The sequence below is a fragment of the Acanthochromis polyacanthus genome, chromosome 15 (genome assembly GCF_021347895.1).
Source record: "Acanthochromis polyacanthus isolate Apoly-LR-REF ecotype Palm Island chromosome 15, KAUST_Apoly_ChrSc, whole genome shotgun sequence".
In the NCBI taxonomy this organism is placed as follows: domain Eukaryota; kingdom Metazoa; phylum Chordata; class Actinopteri; family Pomacentridae; genus Acanthochromis; species Acanthochromis polyacanthus.
Window position 1 is genome coordinate 10,005,649 of NC_067127.1, and position 22,501 is coordinate 10,028,149.

The window sequence follows — 22,501 nt, forward strand, 5'->3', positions numbered from 1 at the left end:
TGTTGGCGAGGTCACGTGGTCCCAAACGCTGCAATTTTTGGAGAGAGAAGCCTCATGTTGGAGGGCATGCCTCCTCCTCCCTACCTCTTTGAAGACATCATTTTGTAATTGCATGTTCTAGCCATGATTTCCTCCAGCTTTAGTAAACCACGGTAAGAACCCTCCACTCCCACACATCCATTTATACCCCTTTTGATCACTGGATAAAGTCACGTATCACTCATTTGAAGTATTTTCTTGGATTCTAGTGGCCTTGCTGAGCTTTAAATAGCATTAATGGTTTTATTGGTGTAAGGAAAATCAAAGTAAGTGGATGTGAGATATGTTGATATGACAGTGTAAAATCAGTTTTTACAAGATTACTCATAAACCATAGTCTTTAATAATACACTGCAAAAAAAACAAAAAAACAAAAAAAACCCCCACCATATTTACTCATTAAAATCAAGACAACAGATTACAATCAATAGAGTAATTTTATGTAACTGACTGGTATAGAGCAAACATACGTTAATTGAAGCCCTTTAAAGTTACCTATTATATATAAAAATTTGATTTAAATAGAAACCAAAATATGGAGTTAAACTTCTAAATTTATAAATACTACAAACAAAAATACATTTATTTTACTGCACAATCTATTAAGTAATTTAGGAGACCTAAATGCATGTTTGCAAGATTTAAACAAAGAAATCTAATTGATTTAGATAAACCTTTTAAGTTGCAAACACTGTTTTGATGCGTTATGTTGGCATAATGCTGTAGGTAATCACACCAACTTAACCCAATGTGTATTTTTAATTACAATTCTGCTTTAATTGATTTGAAACTAAATTCAGGTTGTAGTAAAATAACAAAATTGCTGTGATGACTTTATTGTTTTTATCCAATCCGAGTTGAAAAAGTTGAACCTATGTTGCCAATTATGAATAATTGTTAATTCAAAATGCCAGTTATTGTAGAGGAAAGACTAATTCCCTTAACTCCTTATTGTTTATTGCTTAAACATCATTTCATTAACAGTTATAACTGGGAAAATGATGCAAACTGTGGTGGTCTTTTATTTTTTAGGCTAGGCATTTCTTTTTATATCTACCGGTCTGCTATATCCAGTTGAAGGTTGTGGGGGTTGTCCTAGCTGACTCAGAGTGAAGAACAAGTTGCTAGTCTGTCATTCACACGCAAAGAAAGCATGCAGACTCCAGACAGAAATGATCCATCCCACCAGGACATTCAAACCCAGGACCTTGTAGCTGTGAAGCCACAGCCCTAACCACAGCCACAGTACCGTCAACTAAACATCAGTGTTCTTTTCCAAAATAGTTGTCATACTGCAAACATCTAAAATGACTAAAAAAATGTCATCATTAAATCATTAAAAAAAAGAAAAAAAAAAGAATGATTCTCTGTCTGCTCTCCCTTCAAATGTACTGTGGTTAGATGATTGGTTGCTGCAGTCAAAAAAAGTACACTTAGAGAGGGAATGCTTTTCAATTAAAAAAATGCCAGATTCCTTTAGGAGGGGTTCACTCAGTGTTCCATCTCTTTGCAGTTACATGAACACAATGACTGAAAGTGTGAGTGAACGTCATTCCAAACCATTTTATCAAATATTTACTTACACAGTAAAAAGCTTACCATAAAATGTACAGTAACTTACTGGCAGCAATTGCAAGTAAGTTGCTGTAGAATGTTTTACAGTAAGCTTAATCACGGTACCCATGTACCCATTTAGAGTAAGATAATTCTTACTGTAAATGTTGCTACAGTAAAAATGATCCTACTGTAAATGCAATCACAGTAATAGGGTACTGTATTTTTTGTCACAGCAAGCATGACATTACTGTAACAAGCATTACTGTATTATTTTAATATGGCCACAAAATAAAATCAAAACCATAATGAGGTTGACCAGTTAGATCAGTTAAAATATAAATGCTCACAGATCATTTCTTAAAGTGTACGTGAAAGTGTCAATAGAGGACTTTTAGGAACTGATCATGCCAAAAAAGGTACAAAGTGAATTTGTAAAGTTAGGCTCATCTTTGTACAAACACTGTTACAGGGGGGTTCAGACACAGATATGGGGAGACAGTAGGAATACTGGAAAGGACTTTATTTAACTAAACAAGAGCGAAGACAATACAAAGGGAACCAGGACTGAGGGGAATACCAAATCTAGCTGAATATGAAATATGCAAAGCCAATCATAACTATCAAATCCAACACCAAAGTCCAAAGGAAAAAACCCAAACCCAAACCCCAACAACTACACTAAACAGAGTACTCACAAACCATGGGACAAACTAGATGGAAGGGACAGGGAAGCAAGCTTAGGGAATCCGGGGGGAGATGAGCAGAGTCCATGGGGCTGAGGCAGTCAAGAGGTAGCAGGGGCTCAGTGGGAAGAACAGGATCCAAAAGGAGAGCAAGTCCCTGAGGGGATGTGACCCTTTATGATCCAGCAGAGAGTAACTGAATGAACAGGGCTTAAATAGCGAGCAGGTGAGATGGTGGGCAGGTGAGCTGATTACTACAATGCATGTCACCTGCAGTAAACAGCTGAGTGCAGGCAGGAGAAGCAGGGAGAGCAAGAGAGCGAGTGACAGGGAGAGAGAAAGGAGGGAGAGATAACAGACAGACAGACTGAGACAAAGAGAGACAGATCAAAACAGGTAGACAGGTAAAGAGAGAACAGGGGGAAGAATGAAGGAGAGAAACGGGCTGGAGCAGGGATCATGACAAACCCCCTCTAACATACAATAAGCACACACAGAACACAATATACTTTAGAATATGAATCACATAAACAACCCCATTAATGACTGGATGAAATGAAAGAGATTTTCTTTAAACTGGTCCTTGCTGCAGCCCTGGTGCCGTTTTACAATTATAAACCACAAAAACCTATCGCAGTCAAGAAAGAAAGAAATCAAGCAAAGCAAATGCAGTGTGTCTAATCTTTTCTTTGGGTGTTGCAGCATAAGATGAGTCAACACAATGTCATCCCATGAAGATGAGGCTGTAGATGACGTTGCAGTTAGGTTGCCGTCTCACAGGCCTCTTTTAAATGAACACTGAAGTTTGATCTCTGCCTGTTGAAAATAGTAACCAGTGTGAAAATGTCCCTTGTGTTTTTGCTCTACTTTTGTGTTACACTTGAGCATAGCGGAGTTTTTCTAATTTGGTCCAGTTTCTTTACCACACCCATCAGATACAACAATTCTAAAAGGGCTTTTCCGAGAGGATGTTGACATGTCATGAAAACACATGTTTATAGAACACTATGAGAAATGAATTCAGTTCATCTGCTTCATTTTCAGGCATCTCATGAAATTCAAACTGGCACATTTCTGTCACACTTCCAAATGTGGTCTGGGGAGCATTACCTATGTTATTATTCAGAAATGTTTGCAGTGAAACAGGCCTCAAAGACATACAGTATGTAACAGAAGTGAGTAGAATCCTGTGCAGTATCATTTAAATGCCAAATGAGTTGAATCACAAAGAATTAAAGAGTAGCTAAAAGAAAATCCTGAAGAGTTTCTGTAGAAATGTAGGATCCTGCATACTGAGTAAGATTGAGTCTGTTATCAGAAATACATGTGAACATAGAAAGTACTGATAAAGTTAAAATATTTTATTCTAAGTAATTAAATGTGTACTGCATTTAATTCCTACTGTGGGACCTGAATTTTATATAACACAGTAAATGTTAAATGTTGATTTGTAATTTTGCATAAGAGCAGATACCCCACTGTTTAGCTTAGAAATAGTGCAGTTAAAGGTGACACAATTTTGAATCATTTCACATTAAATGAAACTGAACTCAGATCCTTAGTATTCCGTATACAGAGATTACTAGAATTGTTGTGTTTTGGGGAATTAGTGGATGTGTGTCTGTGGTAAACGCTACTGGATTTGGAAACAATCATTGATATTACACCCCGTCCACAGTTGTAGATCAATATGTAAATATGCTTCTAAATAATTGCTCACTAGTCATGTAAATGTACATTAAAAATATTTACAAAAGTGTTTTGTTTTGAGTTTTTTCCCCCCACCTTTGTTGTCCACCAGCAGCTTTCTACCACTTGGGGGCAGCAGAATAAAGGATTGTAGAGAACATGAGCAGCTGCTTAGAGTTCTAAAATCATACACATCAGTACCATGTCAAATTGACCAATAAATATACATGACTGGCCTTATTTTCTCAAAAATGTTCCTTTTTTTAAATATATGATTTGACGTGAAAGAGTCTGATGACCAAACTAAAAAGTGAAAAATGGCCTCTACAATAGTGTGTATTTGTTTAAACTAAAGGTTTGTTTAATTGACCTGGTTATTACATTTCTGAAGCTGAGATTCCAGAGACAGTACAGCTGAGGCTTTAGGGTTAAATAGAAAACTTATTTGCTCCCATAATACTGGAAAAACATATTTCTAGATTAACTAAACTCGACAGCTACTAATGATCATTTCAGTCGATGACGATTCCTGCAGAAGTAGTGTGTCACATCTTTCAGGATTTTGCATGATTCATGACTCTGTGTTCTCTGCTGCAGCACTCTGCGAGGTTTATGAAAATGAAAGGCTGCTACTCTACATGGAGAGATTAAAGGCGTAACCTAGTTTTAGAGTGGACCAGGACTAAAAGCGAACCTCTGCCCTTGGCAAACCACACTGGAGATTATCAATAATAATCCAAAATGGGAAAGCTGAATTGGGTATCTTGACAACAGGTGCTCTAACAGACCGAGTGATCCTGTAGTGACACAAGTACTGTGCAAATCATTCAAAGTTTCCTTTCTATTTTTGGCAAATCTCATTTTTCCAAGTAAATACTGGACTTTCCCTGTCAGTGTGTTTTCTAAAGCGGGAGGGTGGAGCATTTACAAAGGAGTTTTTATGTTCGTTTTATTACCTCTCCATCAGAAAATTCACCAGTACACTCTGCAGACAGCTTGAGACATTGTTTTGTTTAATTACCACAAATTCGGTGTTTGTCACGAATGAATATATGATTGCATATGTAAGATTTGTGTATTTTTTGGCGTACTTGAGAATCTCATAATCCAAAATGTTCTTCACGTCTTAGTGATGCTGCTGTTTGGTTGTCTACAAGTTCATTTGACATTTTTATGGACCCTCACGTTTCAGAGACACGAACAGGACAAGAGCCAAACTAATTCTACTTGCAGCTCTCTCTGTCAACATCGCCTCTTGATGAGCAGCCAGAAACGTGCTCCTCATGACAGCTTTGTAATATAATCATGCACTGCAAACCCAGAAGATTTAGTCATATAATCATTACATGTCATTTCAGGCCAAAATATATTAAAGGGCCCCAGCTATCATCTTATTGTTATAGATTAGCTGACCACATGGACTGGACAATAGCTTTTAGTTCTTGGTTAATTTAATGAAGTCACTGTTTTATTTGCATTTTTATAAAAGATTTTTGTTGTAAGTCATCCACTTGAGTGCTTGAATCAGATGTCACACCCTCAACACTGCATTTGTTTTCCTCATTAAAATGTAAATATGAATTTTAGTTGCACACAAGTTATGATAAGGCAGCTTTATTTCTGCAGCATATTTCACTTCTTACTTTGGGTAACTGAGAATGCATGACAGACTAAAAGAAATCAAATGCCAGCTAAATCAAGACATGCCTAAGGAAGTTTTATTTTCCCTCGTTGGCTTGAAGGTAGCTTGCTGCAGGTGTGGTCTAGATACATTAGGTGCAGTAGTTTTAAGCAGGTACGCCTATGTTTGGACTTATTTTTTGGGAAGAATCAGCTGCAGTTGAGCTCGTTGATACTGTAGCAGAACTTCCTTGATGTGAAAGAAAGATGCTTTCCACTTTTTATAGGATTGTTTTCTGATACAACAGAGGAACAAACCTACTATTGTCTATGCTGTTTAACCCTTTGCTGCTCGTAGTTTGTTGCAATTTGCTGTTTTTCATGCTGATCCTAAACCCTTTAGGATTGATGTATATTTTTAAAGTTGCCCATTATGTCGAGGAACCACATGGGCTATATAGTGTATAATGGTTCGTACAAATACTTCCAGATGCTCTGAGTCTGTTTTGATGCAGGTTTAGCCTTGAATGAGAATAATCCAAAGCAATTGACGCACATGCAGGCATACGCTAAGAATGATAAGCATCACCCTAAAATTTCCCCATGGGCGGCCTTATGGCTCTGACAGCAACAGGAACAAAGAGGTCAGCATGTGCTGCAGTGATTGAAGGCACGGGATTAGAAACTAAGAAGATGGCTACAGACGAGCAGTGAGCTTTTATCCGTATGATTTCCTACAGAGATCATTTGAAAGACACTTACTCATATAAGCTTCAATGACAGGATCGTACCAAAGAATATATGCACCGACACACATCTAAACATTTTAAAATGAAGGTCACGGTCACGACAACAGAAGAGAACAAATAGGAGCATCATCCGTTTGTGGACCCTCATAATGTTGCTCACTTTGTGCTGCGTGTCCAGATGTGCATCATAGTGTGAGCTAATTGTGCTTTACATTTATGTTTGATGGAGTCTGTATAACAACAGACAGACTCTGTGCATTACAAGATGAGGGGAGATTAGAGTACAGTGGGTTAATCTTTGGGCCTGCCATCTGCCAGTACCAGAGAATTAAACCTGAAGTCACGGCCTTAGCCAACGACATACAGTAGTAACGTGACAGGTGATCTGTTCCAGTTATTGTGTAGAAGTTATGCATTTTCTGCTTCAAATGGCATGGAACTTATTGCTGTGCCATTAACTACTGGACACAGGTTTCCAATCTGAAATGTTTCACTGCATGTAAGGGAATTTGTCTGCTGTTCTTAAATCCACACACTGATGTTCCCACAGATAAATGCTGTGGCTTTTATTTTTTAACATGTGTGTCGCTCTTTTGCTAAGTTCAAACTTACAAGCCGTGCCCTACGCAGACACTGAGAACATGCAACATCTACCGTATGTTCTGCGAGTACCACTCAGATTATAAAGTAGATTTAATATCAGCATGAGAATGGACGTTAAAAAGGTTTACTCATGTGTTTAAATCCTCTTGCATGCAAAGTGTTTTAATGGTGCACACAGTACTTTTTGTTGCATTCTTCCTGTATTTTTCTTTTCACAGCAATATCAAAATTGTGCATTGTTCTATTTATTATGTTGTTTGTTTTAGGTTCCAGAAATTTAACAACAGAATCAAAGGTGGGTTTTTAATGTGTTATATATCTTTCAGCAAAAGTTGCAAAACAGATACTTTGATGTATAATTAGTATATGCTTTAAGAAGAAAAAGACAAAATTACTGGGTCTGTTGAGGCGTTTGGAGTTATACAGACTTGCTCTTTGGATTAACGGAAAAGATTTTTTAAAAATTGAAGCATATGTTTTAAATAATAATGTTTGTGCTCACAAAAACCCACAACATTTGCATCAATCGTTTTGAGTTCTGACAACTTTCAATGAAATAATGTTCATTTAACAAACTAAGCTAGGAATAAGTTTTCCCTCTACAATCAAAGTTTCTTTTAATTACTAGTCTTAATCATCTTTTATCGTCTGGGCATGTTAAAGTCAAGGAAGGGAATTCAAATGCTGAATTCAAGAAAAATACAGTTATGGAGACAATTTCATGACATGAGCTCAACTGGAAATGAGTTTTAAATTAACTAAGGAATTCATTTACATTTAAATTATACACAATATTACCAACATTACTGTGTCAACGCAACCCATCAAAATAATGTTTGCAACTTGAAACATTTATGTATTAATTTTTAATATTGTAACTATGCATTTAACAAAGTGGTGGGAATAGCTTCCTTGAATTACTTTTTAGAGTGTAATGAATGAAGACCTGCAGTAAGTCTTATACAGGTTAGTGTTTGTAAAAAAAGGTGATCCTAGGACCACTTAGTCAGTATTATATAACGTTTGTTTACAAGAGTTTGCTTCTTGGTGGCAAATCAGATTATCAGCAAGAAGATTAGCCAGCTTCAGTGACTAAAATACTGTTCAAAAAGTCCCAGAAAGACATGAAGGTAATCAGTGGGCTTTTTAATTAAAGAGACTCAACCCCACATATGGAACAAAAGAAAGACAAAAATAAAAACAATACTCAAATGTGAAACATAACCCATGAATTCTTATATATGAAAAAATGAATAAATCTTAGTTGAATTATATTAGTTTACATGACAAGTCCCTGTTTATTTCATACCTTCTATTATAATATACATGAACAATCTATAATCTCTTGAGATCACTGCCTGATCATCCTGTGTTTGCGATTATTCAATTAATTGAGTTAATAGTGATTTTTTTTCTTTCTCCTAATGTAACAGATGGTCATGGACTGCATAGCAGATGGTGTACAGCATGAGTGAACCACCAACCAGAATTATCGTATAGATTCTACATCATCCCTCCACTTTGTCAGCAGCAGAGTTGGTCACGGCACTTTATGCAGAATGGTCATAATTTAAAGGCAGAAGCTGCATTTAACACAGAATTGTGTTTAATACAGGATAATCACACTTTCTGGTAGTTCAGTACTAAATGCAGTAACAGTCAAAATGTCAGCAGAAGAAAAATAATACAACATCTGACTGCAATTATTCAAAAACAATACGTTTTAGGCATTTGTCAAAGCTAGCATCCTGGCATAAGTTTGTTTCCAAAAATTCAAATACAATGTTTGGATCAAGCTGCAGAAGATTACTTAAACCCTCACCTGACATTTGTGAATTAGGACATTAATACACTATCAAAAATTAATAATATATCTGTCTATCCAAACGGTGCATCCTTGTTTTTGCAAACACAGTTAGCAGTTATTGAGTCCCAGCTGGACTGAGGAGGCCTTGCAGTAACCCTTAAGATGTGTCATTGGATTAGCACGTGAGCATCTGCCCTCAGCCGTCTTCCAGTCGCCTGCACACACCTTGAGAGCTGCATCTCATGTAGAGGACTCTCCACGGAGCCGTCTTAATGGTGCGGTTTCACGACTTCATTCTTTAGGATGAAGAATGTAAAGATTCTACATTTGCCGCTTCTTTTTCTGTTTGTGCATGCCTGCTTTGGTAAGTTTCTCTTATTAATTGCCTGGTTAAAGTTGGCTTGTGTTGCTGTGATCGGATTAAGAATGCTGTTCAGGGACATTAGGGACCTGTAAGTTGATTATTTTCAATCTTTTTCAGGCTAGAATTGAATTCCATTTTGTTTTGATTCATTTGTCCTCTGGCTTTGGTGCACATATCGACAAATAAATTAGTTTTTCGCCTTGTCTGGCTCATACTTGTCTATTTGTATTGTTTATGACTGTGGCTTTTAAGGGTAATATGCAGTTGTTTTAGCTAAATAGTACTTATTTGTCAGTGATATTACAAATACAGCAAAGATCTCAGGTCTATGTATAGTAAAAGTGTCTTAGGAGGTTGACGTAACGCACCTTTAATCCCAGTGAGAAAGAAAGCAGGGGGCGAAAGCACATAATGGTGTACTCTGGTGTTTAAAGTGAAACCGTACCTTTAATAAACTCTGACCACTGTGCTCACAAATAAAAATGATCCACTGATGGTCAGTGGTAATAAAACTGTAGCAGAGAGGAATCATTAAAGTCAACAAACTGATTAAGTCATTGATCAAGTTGTCAGATGAAAACCATTTTTCATTCTTTCTAAACTCATGTAGTCTTGCTTTGATGAACTGCATAAAACTGTGACAGTCAAACACACACTTATGAGTGGGATTTACGTCTTTCCTCAGCACAAGCAGATTTTGCCCCCTATTTCTTTGACAACGGACCCTACAGCCGCAATGGGAACCTGGCCCTGTTCAGCCTCTCGGAGGACACGGCTGTTGGTGAGCTTGACTTGTGACCTGCAGGACGTTCAGTGTGAACAGCTAGTAGTCTGTGGAACCAATCAACAAAATGGTGTAATTTGGTTGCCAATATCAGAGTCCAGGATGTTAAATAGTCTTTGATAGATGAGCAGATGTTGTGTGGCATGTACGTGCTCACACTAACATGCCCATCTGCTTGGTGCCACCTGTTGAAATGAAGGACAGTTTGCTGGCTGTGAAAGTGGTGCAGATGTCCCTCTACACCGTGATACTCATTTAACTGGTGCTTAGTATGTCTAGGTTGTTCCACAGCAGGTGCATAGTGGACAGTTAGAACCGATGATTATAACATCAATGCAGAATTTCATATTTATCCAATCAGCAGCTGAACTATGATTGCTCCCTTTAAGGTACACAGATCTACTGTCTCAATGGCACAGACCCTGAAGGCCAGGAGGTGAGATATGGCCTCTCCTTCGATCCAGGGTCCAAAGAGTACTTCAGGGTCGACCCTGAATCTGGAAACATTACATTAGTGGAAAAGCTGGACAGAGAGGTAAAGTTAATATAGACATTAGGGGACATTGCTGATGATTTACAATCCTGAATAAACTAAAATGTTTTGTATTTTCTTATTTCTGTTCAGAAACAAGATTCTATTGACGTTCTCGTCAGCATCACAGACGGGCAAAGCAAGGTATCAGCTTCTAGTTCAATGTGTGACCACATCATTTATACTTTATCAAATGTGTATATACCTAAACATGCGGTTTTCTTCTTCTTCTCCTTCTTTTTAGGTGGTGGAAAGAGTCACCATATTTGTAATGGATGCCAATGATGAAAAACCTGAATTCCAAAACATGCCCGCAATCATTGACGTAGTGGAAGTAAGTTAAGCCAAATGTGTTTTGTGCTTCAAACCTTTTCAACTGTAAATGAAAATCGAACTGTTGTATGCGTTAAATCATGGCTCTTTAAGACCTGCATGCTAAATTATTTTCTGTGTTGCACATTTTAGACGACTGAATCCGGCAGCAGCATCTACAAAGCCCAGGCAGTAGACAGAGACACGGGCTCAGGAGGCGCAGTCGCCTACTTCCTGCAGGTATCTCTTGGCAACGGGAAAAACTGCCCACTCACATCAGCAAGACATGAATACAGCATGTAATTAACTGCAGACAGAACATTTTAAAATATGAAATGCTCACTGAAACTGGCCGGTTGTGATGCTAATCTGCAAACAAATAGCGTGTATATGTGCTGATTTCTGGAATTTCTGGAGTGCGTGTGTTTTTGTGCATGTGCCGGGTGTAGTTATGATGATGATGATGATGGAGATTAAATCACAATTACATTTGTGTCAGGTATTGGAGGCTTAGAGGGCTGCTTTGGCAGAGGGTGGCAAGGAATGTTAGTTTGCACTTTGCACTATTAGGACCAAAAGAACAGCTGGCCTGGAATTGACAGTGAGGCGGTTCACATCTGGACCTGGCAGCTTTCACCTGCCTGCTCTGTCCTTGAGCATATGGGTTGTTTACATCCAGATGGACGCTGCATACAGAGGATGTGGCCTAATTCAAGTGGCTACTGAGTGTTGTTATGCAGCCATCTGACCGCTTTTCATGATATGTAGCGTAAATGTTTGTTGAATGGGTTTAGGGGTTTCAGTGGCAGGCTTTTTACTCGTCTAACCTCATTTGTGTTTCACTGTGTGCTTTTAAAATTACGCTTTTGTTCTGCTCTCTGTTACAGAATCCACAGTCCAGTTTGTTTGCCATTGACCGACATAGCGGTGTCCTTCGCATCAAGTCTGGAGAAATGCTGGACTATGAGAAAACAAAGACACACTTTGTCACTGTCATTGCAAAGGTACTGGGTTTCTGGAGTGCATAAGCGTGTTTTTATTTTCAAAGTAAGCATGCTGAATGGAGTTTTTGTTTGATGGTGGAACTGCCAGCTTGTATATGTAGCGCAACTTCAAAAATGCTTTAAAAATGAGGAATTCTGGGTATGATTTTCAGATGGTTTTCTCATTAGAAAATGTTAAAAAGAAAAAAAGAGAGAATAATAACTTAAAAAAGACATATGGCATAAATACAGATAAAAATTTTAAACATAATTGTAAAATGTACTGGTCAAATAATCTGTATTTTGAAAAATGTAGATTTGAGTTGTACATTACTTTTGTTCCAGGATGGCGGTGGAAACTTTAACGGGAAGGAACAGTTTCTGTCGTCCTCTGCTACCTTAACAATCAATGTGATTGACGCACAAGACACGCCGCCATCTTTCATTGGGACGCCCTACTTCGCCTACGTTTATGAAGTGTCAGTGCCAGTGAGTATAAATACATCTTGGTTTTGACTTTGCTATTTAACCATTTCACATGCCAGCTATTTTTCTGTCACTTTTTTGTTTACATTTGCACTAAAATAATACACGACACATGAGCCCAAACCTCAGGAAACCATTATCACACATCGCAGGGCTTTCATTTCTGGCATTTCACTGTAACGCCCCTCCTGCCTTCATCACAGCTTTATCGTGATCACAAAATGCCACCGCTCATCGCAGAGAGATTATACATTCTGACTTTGATCCCCAAGGGAATAATTAGAAGCATGGCATTTTGATGCACCTTTGAAGACCAGGTGGAAGATAGATTTCAGCGGTTTGTTGTAATTAGCTGTGCAGCAGCCACAGTGGGGTTCAAATATCATTCCTGATCAGTTTTTCTTGAAGTCAGATGAAGATGCAGACTGAGGTGATTTACAAATACTTTTTTTTAATAAAACATGCATGTTGTTTGAGTAAACCAGTTATCCAAAGAGGCAATTGTGTGTCATCTTCTACTAGTTATTAGTCTGGTTTCACTGCTGATCTCCACTATTTTGCAAAATCCTTCTGTTTGTCTTTTCTCAGGGATCTGAAATATTCAGTGTCAATGCCAAAGACGGTGATGTGGGAAACCCAAATCCAATCCGTTACTCTTTCGATGATGGTAATCACTTCACTCGAAGAAAACTAGGATGATTTTGAAATAACAAAAAACAAAAATTGAGAAGAAATTTGTCTCAGTAATGTGAGTATTCATCTGTCTGCTGTCTGTCTCATCAGGCGATGACGGTGTTTTCGGCATCAACAGAACGAGTGGCTTAATCACTCTGCTGACTCTCCCCATTCATCTGAAGAGAGAAATCTTTAACATTAAAGTCAGGGTAAGATGCATATTATTACTGTTGTTTCCCTGTATATTAGAATCACACTTACATTCAATTCAGCATTATTTTAAAAGTCACTTGAATTTCTCTGAGAATATTTTAGAAATAATTGGAAATAGTTTTGTGTGTCCACCATGATTGTACAGTAATTACATTTTGCAGACCTTATTCATATTTAGAGAATGTTACAAAAAAAAAACTGTAGGTCAAAGAATCTGTACAGAACATAGGGGAAAAAAATTGGCTCAGCATATGAAATGACTGGAGGTTTTTAAAGCAGATCTGAGCTGAAATTCACAAAGCACAAATGATCTGGTGAAACTGGACAGAATATTACTCGGGCCCATGTCTACTGATTATATGAGTGATAATATAACTTCTGCTCTGTGTGTCCAGGCTTCAGAAGTCAGCCCTGAAGGCAGACTCATGGACTATAGTTTGACCATGGTGGTGATCCGTGTGGTGGACCTAAACAACAACCCACCTACTTTCTACGGAGAGAACGGCCAACAGAACATGTTTGAGTTGACCATGTACGAGCATCCGCCGGAGGGAGAGATACTGCGAGGGCTGAAAATTACTGTCAATGACTCTGATCAGGTGGGGACTGTTGCTGTTATCTGTCATTTTTATACACTTAACTTGAAAATGAATGAAATAAAAAAAAAAAAATCTGATTTTTTTTTTATATTTACTTGAGCAGCACTGATGCCTTGGAGTAACAGTGGACATTATTATGCAATATCACTCATTTTCTGACCAAATTACACTGTTATCTAATAGGAAAGTGATTTTTAATTTGCATCCATCATACCACAACTTCATAGTGTGCATCTCTTTGTCTGTGGACTAACTTTAAGCCTGCCATTATCACTGGTAATCCTTTTAAAATTGCATGAATCTGGTACTAAGCCAACACTAATTAAAAGTTGCTCTCTAACGACGCCATTTGTCAGATTATGCAAGTGTCTCTGTGTTTCCATCTCCTTGTACTGTATCAGTCATGTCCACATGGCTGATGTTCACCAAACGTGTACTGTGATAATGCTGTTACAACATCAGGCCGACTGTTTGTGTCCACTTCCAGTCGGAATATCGTTCCTGCTACTGATATCTTATTGATTTCTCTTACATTACTCTAATAATGGAAGGACACAGAGCTTTTAGATTGATTGACTAAGCTATATGCCACATGGGTTATACTGTATGTCTGCTTTTTTCAGACAGCTTTGTAATAAATGCAGATTACTATAAATAGGTTTGAGTATACATAACACAACGCATGTGAATGTTCAATAATAATATGATGATGTGAATGTCTTAAAGGGTGCAAATGCTAAATTCAACCTGAGACTGATTGGACCAGGAAGGATGCTGCGAGTCGTCCCTCAGACTGTTCTCAATGAAGCCCAAGTCACAATCTTAGTAGAAGACTCTGCTGCAATGGACTATGAGAAGCATCACTTCCTCACATACAAGGTTAAACCATTACACACACCAAAGGAGATGGAAATGGGATCCAAAGCACACATTCTTCAAGAAATAAGCGCCAACAAATTGACTGTATCAATTGAAATTTGCTCAGATGTTATTAATTCACTCGTAGTCTTTCTCTCCTTCAGCTACTTGCTGTCGAGATTGACACTCCGGAGAGGTTCAGCGCCACAGCAGACATTGTCATTCATCTCCTGGACACCAACGACAACGCTCCCAAATTCTCCTCCGATTACTATATCGCCAGAATTCCAGAAAACTCACCCGGTGGCTCCAATGTGGTGTCAGTGACGGTGAGCGAGTCCTGATCCCGGCTAAAAATACATGCCATCACTCATGTACGTCACTCAGAGCTAAAGAGGAATGCTGATTTTAACAAAAAGCTCAAGAGGGCCATTAATTCCCTAAATGTGGACTTTTTGGGCAGTGGGGGTTGGGATAATATGTGAAAACATGTAGATAAAAGCTAGGCGAGGTAAGCTGCCAGATGGCTATCACTTTCATTTTGTTGTGTAACACCAAATTCCCAGACCTTTTTTTTCTCTCCTAATGCTGTGTAGCACATGCAGCCACAGCACAAAAATATGTGCTGGAATCAAAGGGGACACTTTAAACGACACGTTGAATTGATTGCTTTTTGGGCCGTCTCATCCTTTGCCCTTGTCGGTTCGTATCAGCCCTGCAGAGTGATTCGGTGAGAGGCTCAAAGCAACGGGGAGGCTCACTAATAAATCCTGCCCTTGCGTGAACGCCACACAGGCTCGTTGCCTTGATCCCAGGCAATTTCAATCAGATAAAAGAACTGCCAACAAGTGACCTTGGACACACGGAGACAGCAAAACAGGCATCCCAGCAGCTACAGACAGATTAGCTGATGACCATGATGATGTTCCTATGACATCAAAAATCTGTCTTTTTTTAGCTGACCCCTGTAGCGTCGTGTTCCAGTCCGGCACAGATTCATTCAGTTTACTGAATCCGTGGTGGCAGACACTACTTCACTTAGCCGCTCATTTATTTGAGCACAGAGATGCAAACAAATACAACCTCAACGCACTGACATTAGGAAAGAAAAGAGAAAAGAAAACCAAGGCGAAACAATATTGATTCCTAGCCTGACTTCAATACTAAATAATTGCAGTACAGAGGGGGATTAGTTGTCCTAAAATCCCTTAAGACAGAGGTAAAAGTTGCACTGAACTGACCACAATATAACCTGTTTTTCTTCTCTATGATCTACTGCTTCTGTTTGTCTGCAGGCAATAGACCCAGACTCAGGACCTTGGGGTGAAGTGAAATATTCTATCTATGGCTCTGGGGCTGACTTGTGAGTATTACAGTTCAACTGAGCTTTAAGATGTAATATTTCAACCCGCACATGCACTCGCTGATGTTAGAGAATCCTAGCCTAGCCGTGCTAGACAACCCATGGCAACGAATTTAATTCTCTGCCAGGGTGGGTCTAGTTACCCTCCATAAGGCTTGAGGCTGGATTCTCCTAAAACTGGCCGGAGGAATCACCATGAAGTGTAGAGTCAGAAGGCGGGCGTAACTAAGTGACGACAGAGGCGCGACGATTCTGACAGAAACAACCGGAAACAACTAGCCTAGCCGCGCTAGACAACCCACGGCAACGAATTTAATTCTCTGCCAGGGTCGACAACAAAAACAACAACAGTCGTTGAGCTCCATTAGCACCAACTCTGAATAATCTTTCTGTTAACATGTCTGTAATATACTTGAGCTTCACCAATTGACTGAATAAATAAGGCTTCACCGAACTACCGCATCCTCTGATTTCCAGCGCTCTAGGAGCCTATTCGTTGCGTTGATTGGTTGTATACCTACCCAATTGCTGCAGAGTGATTTGATAGACAACCTTTTAGCCCACCTCCCTCCCTGTCGAGCGTGCCTAGACCCTTGTGCCTTCAGAAACATGGGTCTAGCGTGGCTAGGCTAAGAGAATCCTTAAAAATAGATGTTTCTACTAGTATTTCAGTTACCAGTCAATTTGGATTTAGAATGCCTTTTTATTGCCTGTTATTGAAAAGTCTCTGTTCATTTGTTTTTGTACTTGGTGCACTAAGTACTTTAGTACTTTAGTACTTAGTGCAGTAATTATGTCAAACTTGCAGAAAAGCACCCCGTAACCTTCCAATTATGGTGAATGAACTCATTCAAAAAACATCACAAATGCTTGTCCAACAATATCACCAGTTGGCATTTTTCACCACTCTTCATAAAATAAAATTGAATTAAGACGAAAACATCTAAGACATTTATCTCTTGAAAACTAAACAAGTGTGGCATGAAGAGCTGTATATAAAAAACATCTGTCTGAAGATAGCAGACTTGTTTTCATGTTAAAACTTGGTCCTCCTTGCTGCCCTTAAGCACTATAAACCAGAGGATTTGCTGGCATTTTTTGCTCAATTCGATGTTTATTAGTTTCCCAGAAGAAATCCAACCTCCTAGAAAAAAGTCTCAGAGGACCCTGTTCTCATCACACACACACCATGCATTTCCTTTCCAATCACAACAGACATCGTCTTAATGATCCCCTGCATAAACACGTCTACACTATGACATTTAGAGGAAAATGTTTTGTCTGAAAGTCAGAATGAAAACATGCCGATGCGTTTAATCTCTCCGTTCTCCTCCTAGTAACCACTTGCTTTACTGAACCAAACGTAGGTGGAATGTATTTTTGGACCTCTCGGTGCAGATTTTGAGCTCTGGAGCAATGAATTAGAAAAGATATGTGATGTCAAATGGCATCCAGGGAACGGATTTTTTTTTTTAAAAAAGCAGAGGAGAGAGATTTGGAACACTTTAGCTTGAGTGCATACTTGTTTAGTCAAAACCATTTTGAAACTGTGTCACCTCAGATTATTTTCCAAAATGCTTTGAAATTTATATTATCATGAGAATACTTTATGGTTTTTAACTCTGCATTGGCAAAAAAAAAGGCATATTATTTGTCAAACTTTACCTTTTTTCCACAATATGTCGAGAATACTTAAGTGTACACGAGGCCACACAGTCCTGATCTTCGTCTGCTCGCCCTCTGTCTGCGTTAATCCTCTAATGGGATTGGAGGAGAAAATAGAATGCTCTCTGCTTCTGACTACTTTGTACTGAGACAAAGTCGGTGCAGGGTAACTAAACGAGTCAAACAGTCTAATTCTGCTCTGTCTCTGGATGGTAGCTGTTCAGTTTTACATTTGGAAAGAACCCCTGGTAACTGTAATGGGACAGTAAAGAGCTGCTTTCAAGGAACAGTTAAAAATACACTATTGACTTTCTTTGAGTGAGAGGGAGAAGACTGACTGTTCTACGTCTATGCATGCTAAGTACAAAGCTGAAGCCAAGATGCCATTACTGTGGCTTAGCAAGAGTGGACTCAGTGATCTACCCCAAACCTCTCTGAAGCTCACTATTTAACTTGCTGTATTTTGTTTTATCATCACTCTAAAAAGTGATAATTTGCATTTTGAAGGGAAGTTAGGAGTGCCAAGCTGTGTTTAGCAATGTCTCTATGAAGATAAGAATGTGTGGGTTAATGAGTCACCTGCTGCTTGCCAGAACAGAACATACAACCACAAACTACTGTTTTCACATTTCTGTTTTTGTGCAGGTTAAACTAATGAGACAATCATGCTAGTCCTCCCATTCATTCTAGCCTTTATGCTAATACATTCACAGCCTTTTATTGTACAAATAGACTAATTCATCAGAGTCAAAATGGGCAAAAACGTGAGGCAAACATGTATATTCAACCAAAACGAGACGTATAATTGTCTTTGGATAATTGGTTCAACAAGTTTCAGATCTACTGGATGATGAATTAAAGGATGTGAGCTGTTATATCCAGTGTTTAAGTGCCACACCCTGAACACCATGCCAGAAACAAAGAAACACCATCCTCACTTAACTAGAAGTACAAAAATATCAAAACAAATATCTAATAAAGGTGACAACTCAGTGGAAACAAGACAATCACTTGTACACCCGGTTTAGGTTGAGTATATCATTTTGCCTCATGGTTTTGTCTACTGTGTCCGATGAAGAGACAGTAGTGTTGAGATATAAATCTTTTAGTGCAACAAAAAGATGAAGGTGGAGAACTCCGATTCTACTAAAGAATGGTAACATGTCAGACAAACAATTACTTCACAGAGCGATATGCATATCTGGTTTGACAAGTTACAATATTTTTTTTCAAAACATTAAGAATCAGTCATGGATTTGAACAGCAATAAAACAATATGCCTTCTAGCATTAGTATTGTCTAGTTTGTGTGTTCAACTTAAAAAAAAACTAGCTGTCTACCCCAATCATCTCTCTCAAAGGTCTGATTAGTCCAATTTAGGTTAGAGATGTTATTAGCATACGTAACATAAAGCTTTAAATTCCAGCAGTGAGTAGCATAACCAAGACTTAAATTTGAAGTTCCACTCATACCTCTACAAATGAAGTGTCAAAAAAAGTTCATATCTGAAAATAATGAGGAAGCATTATCAGTAAGCAAACTGTAAGAAGAAAGGTTGAAACACAATAATAAGAATCAGAATAAGATGTTCAAGTCTGTGGTGGAAGGAATGTGAAGTCAGTTCAAGAAGACATGTAATCGTTGGCAGGTTCCTGATCCACCCTGAATCTGGGATCATCTACACCCAGCCATGGGCGAGTCTGGATGCAGAGGTGAGGTCCAAGTACAACTTCTATGTGAAGGCGGAGGACGCAGAGGGGAAGTACAGCCTGGCTGAAGTCTTTGTGACTGTTCTGGACCTGAACGATCATCCGCCTGCTTTCAATGACAACTTCCTGGAGAAGACCATGGTGATTGGAGCACCAGTTAAAATAGAGGTACACACTCTCCTGTGATTAAAAATTTATTTTGTAATATTTTCTATATAGTTACATTTCTGATGAGATGCTTCTTCACAGGCTGTGGACGATGATGCAGAAGTTCCCAACAATGTCATCGAGTATGCCATCATGAAAGCTGATCCGGACAACAACATCTTTGACATCGACGCTGACACGGGGGAAATCGTGCTCAAGTCCTACATCAAGTCCATGGCCATCATTCAGAACATCACCAAGCAGAAGGACTGCACCTGGTCACTGCTGGTTCAGGCCCGAGACCGAGGCCAGCCGTCCTTCAGCACCACTGCAGTTGTCAAGATCGACGTCACCGAAGCTGTAAGTTGCAACAACTCAAGTAGATTATTAGCAAAATGACAGTTAAATCTATACAAGAAATCAATAGCAAATCAATGACAAGTACAGCAGAATACAATATGAATGTGTTATAGAAGACTGTGCTCATATTTCCAAACGTTTCTGCTTAAAATACAAGAAAATTGGGACTAAACCTACACATCATTTTCAGCAATTCTGCCTCTATATCTGACAAAGATTTATGGTTTTGCAGATGTTTTTTGAAGCATTTATTTGGATTTAATAAATTAACAAAAATGTTTAGGTCTCTGACACAAAGTTAGCAACAAATTTACTACAAAGTCAGTGAGGTATTTTCACAGCAGTGGCATATGACATAGAGAACTTAATTTGTTGTTTTGAGTACATTTTCCCTGCAAATTCCCAGTGTGCAGTGATACTTTTCTGTGCAAGCTTTGAAACTGATGCGGGCATGTTTAGATAATGATTTGGGATGGAAATTGTTTATTTCATTTTAATTCCAAACAGACTACAATGTATATTGAGTTAATATTAGCTTCACTCAATTGTTTGCTTTAGTAGCATTTCAAAATTTATACTCATAGAAACTCTGAATCTCACACAAGTGCAATTGTCATGTTTTCAGATCAAATCCAGATTTGTCACGTACTTCCTGGGCCTAAGGAAGCGTCCTGGGGCAGTGTTTGGGATTTGTTTGACTCTTGTCACCTTCGCTGTTTCAGTCACAATCCTCATTTCGACTCTTATATACTGGAGCTCTGTAAAAAAGACCCGTGTACAACCTCAGGGCAAGATCAGAAAGATTATAAGGAGGCCTGTGCCATAAATGAAGCTTGCCTTGAGATCATCAGCACATCAGTACTGCTGTTTTCACTCTGTGGTATTAAGAGCTAGTAGCAATTTACTTTCAGTGGATTTTGTTGGACAACAAGGCTGTGTCTGTAAAAGAGTACCGGAGCACAATACCAACCAATATTTTACCTCCGTTCTGATTTCACATGGTTTATATTTTTGCATCAACTCAAGTGTTCATCCTCAGATGCTGAATGGTCTCAGCGATGGGTTTCCTGGTCAACCTCTCTGATCTTGTCTTGACAAAATATAAGAAGTAGATCAGTGAATCAAGTATAAATCATAATTTTAATCTTAAAAAAATATTTAGCTTCTATAAAAACTGTAACAGCAGTACAGACTATACACGGGACAATACTTACTTCAAAGTTCGTCTTTGTGTGTCAGAGTATGACTTCAGTCCCATGGATGTGAATTCTCCCTGTGCTCTTTTACAGACCCAACTCAAGGGGGGGCCTTTGGGATCATTTTTGTTGCAGAATAGAAACAAGCCTTTGCAAATCCTAGGCATGCTCGCTGGTGTCATTAGTCTCATGGTCGTAGTCACAGTCATCATCTCCACTGCAATATTCATGCGCAACAAAAAGTCCAACCGGATCCTGCCTAACCGCCGCGTACGGAGAAGACCTCGGAAACAGCAAACCTGGAACTTCAAAAACCCCTTAAAGGAGCCACAAACTCCCGGAGTGAAATTCATAGTGGAAGAGGAGGAGCGGGAGCCAGAGGTAGTCGTGGAGAATGCCAACTATAACAACAATGTCAGCACTGCTGTGAGACACTGGCCCCCACCTCCGCCTCCATGTGCACCTTGTCTGCCCCCTCCACCACCTCCCTACATCCCAGGAGAGAGGCAGTGGGTCGTACCAACAGGCTCGACAGTAGTAGCACCCAAACCTAAAAAGAAGCCAGTGATAACCAGGCAGGACACTGTGAACAAAGCACTGGTTTCAGAGCTCAAGATGAGGCTGGAGCAGAAGAGGAACAATAGTTTCACCTGACAGCTGACAAAACTATCTCAACACTGAGTAGCTGTTGGCTCAGCTGCCATAAAAATCCAAACCTAAATTTCCATTCTTTTCTTCAGAATTCAGGTTTTTTTTTCTTCAATTACAAAAGAAAACAACTGGGAAATGGAAATTCTGAAGTGGGATTTTGAAAATCCAGATGTCCAACAGCTGGTTAGACTCTGAATTTGATCCCATGAAACAATAAAAAGCTCCAGAGCAGCTAATATAAATGGACCTTGAGGTCAGATTGTTGTATAAACTGATGTTACCAAGGTCAAACATGAACTCGAATAACAGTAATGCTTTTTGGGTGTGGGTGTGTCTGTGTGTGTCTATGTGTGTGAGTGTGTGAGAAAGACAGAGAAAGTTGAAACACAGTGAAACAGCTCAGCTTCTTCTGGATCAATATTATAATTTTAATCCAACAGACATTCCTACCCTGTGTATCACCATTTTACTGTTTCTCTATCAGATGAATCCCACCTTTTTAAAACATGTGTTGACACTTTAGTGGCTTAAACTTCTTCAACTCAGATCCCTTGTCGGGAATGAAGTCATTCTGTTTTCAACAAGCCAGACTGTGCATTTGGGATCCAGCCAAGCTCCTTACAAGAGATTTCATGACACTTGAACTGACTAAAGAGATCAGCCTGAGGTCCGGGAACCAAAGCGATCACGTTAGGAGGACCTTTAATCCTACTATGCAGGTGTAAAGCGCTGTTTAGATCCTTGTTTTGCAGCAGTCGCAATATGCTTGTTTGTCAGTTTAAAGGGCTGCGTTGACTTGTTTACTGTGTGGCAGTACATCTGTTTCAATGAATGTTTTTGTCAAAATGTTATGCTGT

The 22,501-nt window shown here is 38.9% G+C and overlaps 1 protein-coding gene across 1 annotated transcript; it reads left to right on the forward strand.

Moving 5' to 3' along the window:
• Positions 1-16: 16 nt before the first annotated feature.
• Positions 17-22,451, forward strand: cdhr1a (cadherin-related family member 1a). The gene is made up of 18 exons (XM_022212338.2): positions 17-152; positions 8,374-9,111; positions 9,797-9,892; positions 10,285-10,430; positions 10,521-10,571; positions 10,672-10,761; positions 10,893-10,979; positions 11,627-11,743; positions 12,068-12,211; positions 12,797-12,875; positions 12,992-13,092; positions 13,492-13,695; positions 14,422-14,574; positions 14,718-14,882; positions 15,849-15,916; positions 19,230-19,458; positions 19,540-19,797; positions 21,087-22,451. Exons 2-18 carry the CDS (start codon positions 9,051-9,053, stop codon positions 21,645-21,647), a joined length of 2,610 nt encoding a protein of 869 aa, XP_022068030.1. The 5' UTR covers positions 17-152; positions 8,374-9,050; the 3' UTR covers positions 21,648-22,451.
• Positions 22,452-22,501: the final 50 nt, after the last annotated feature.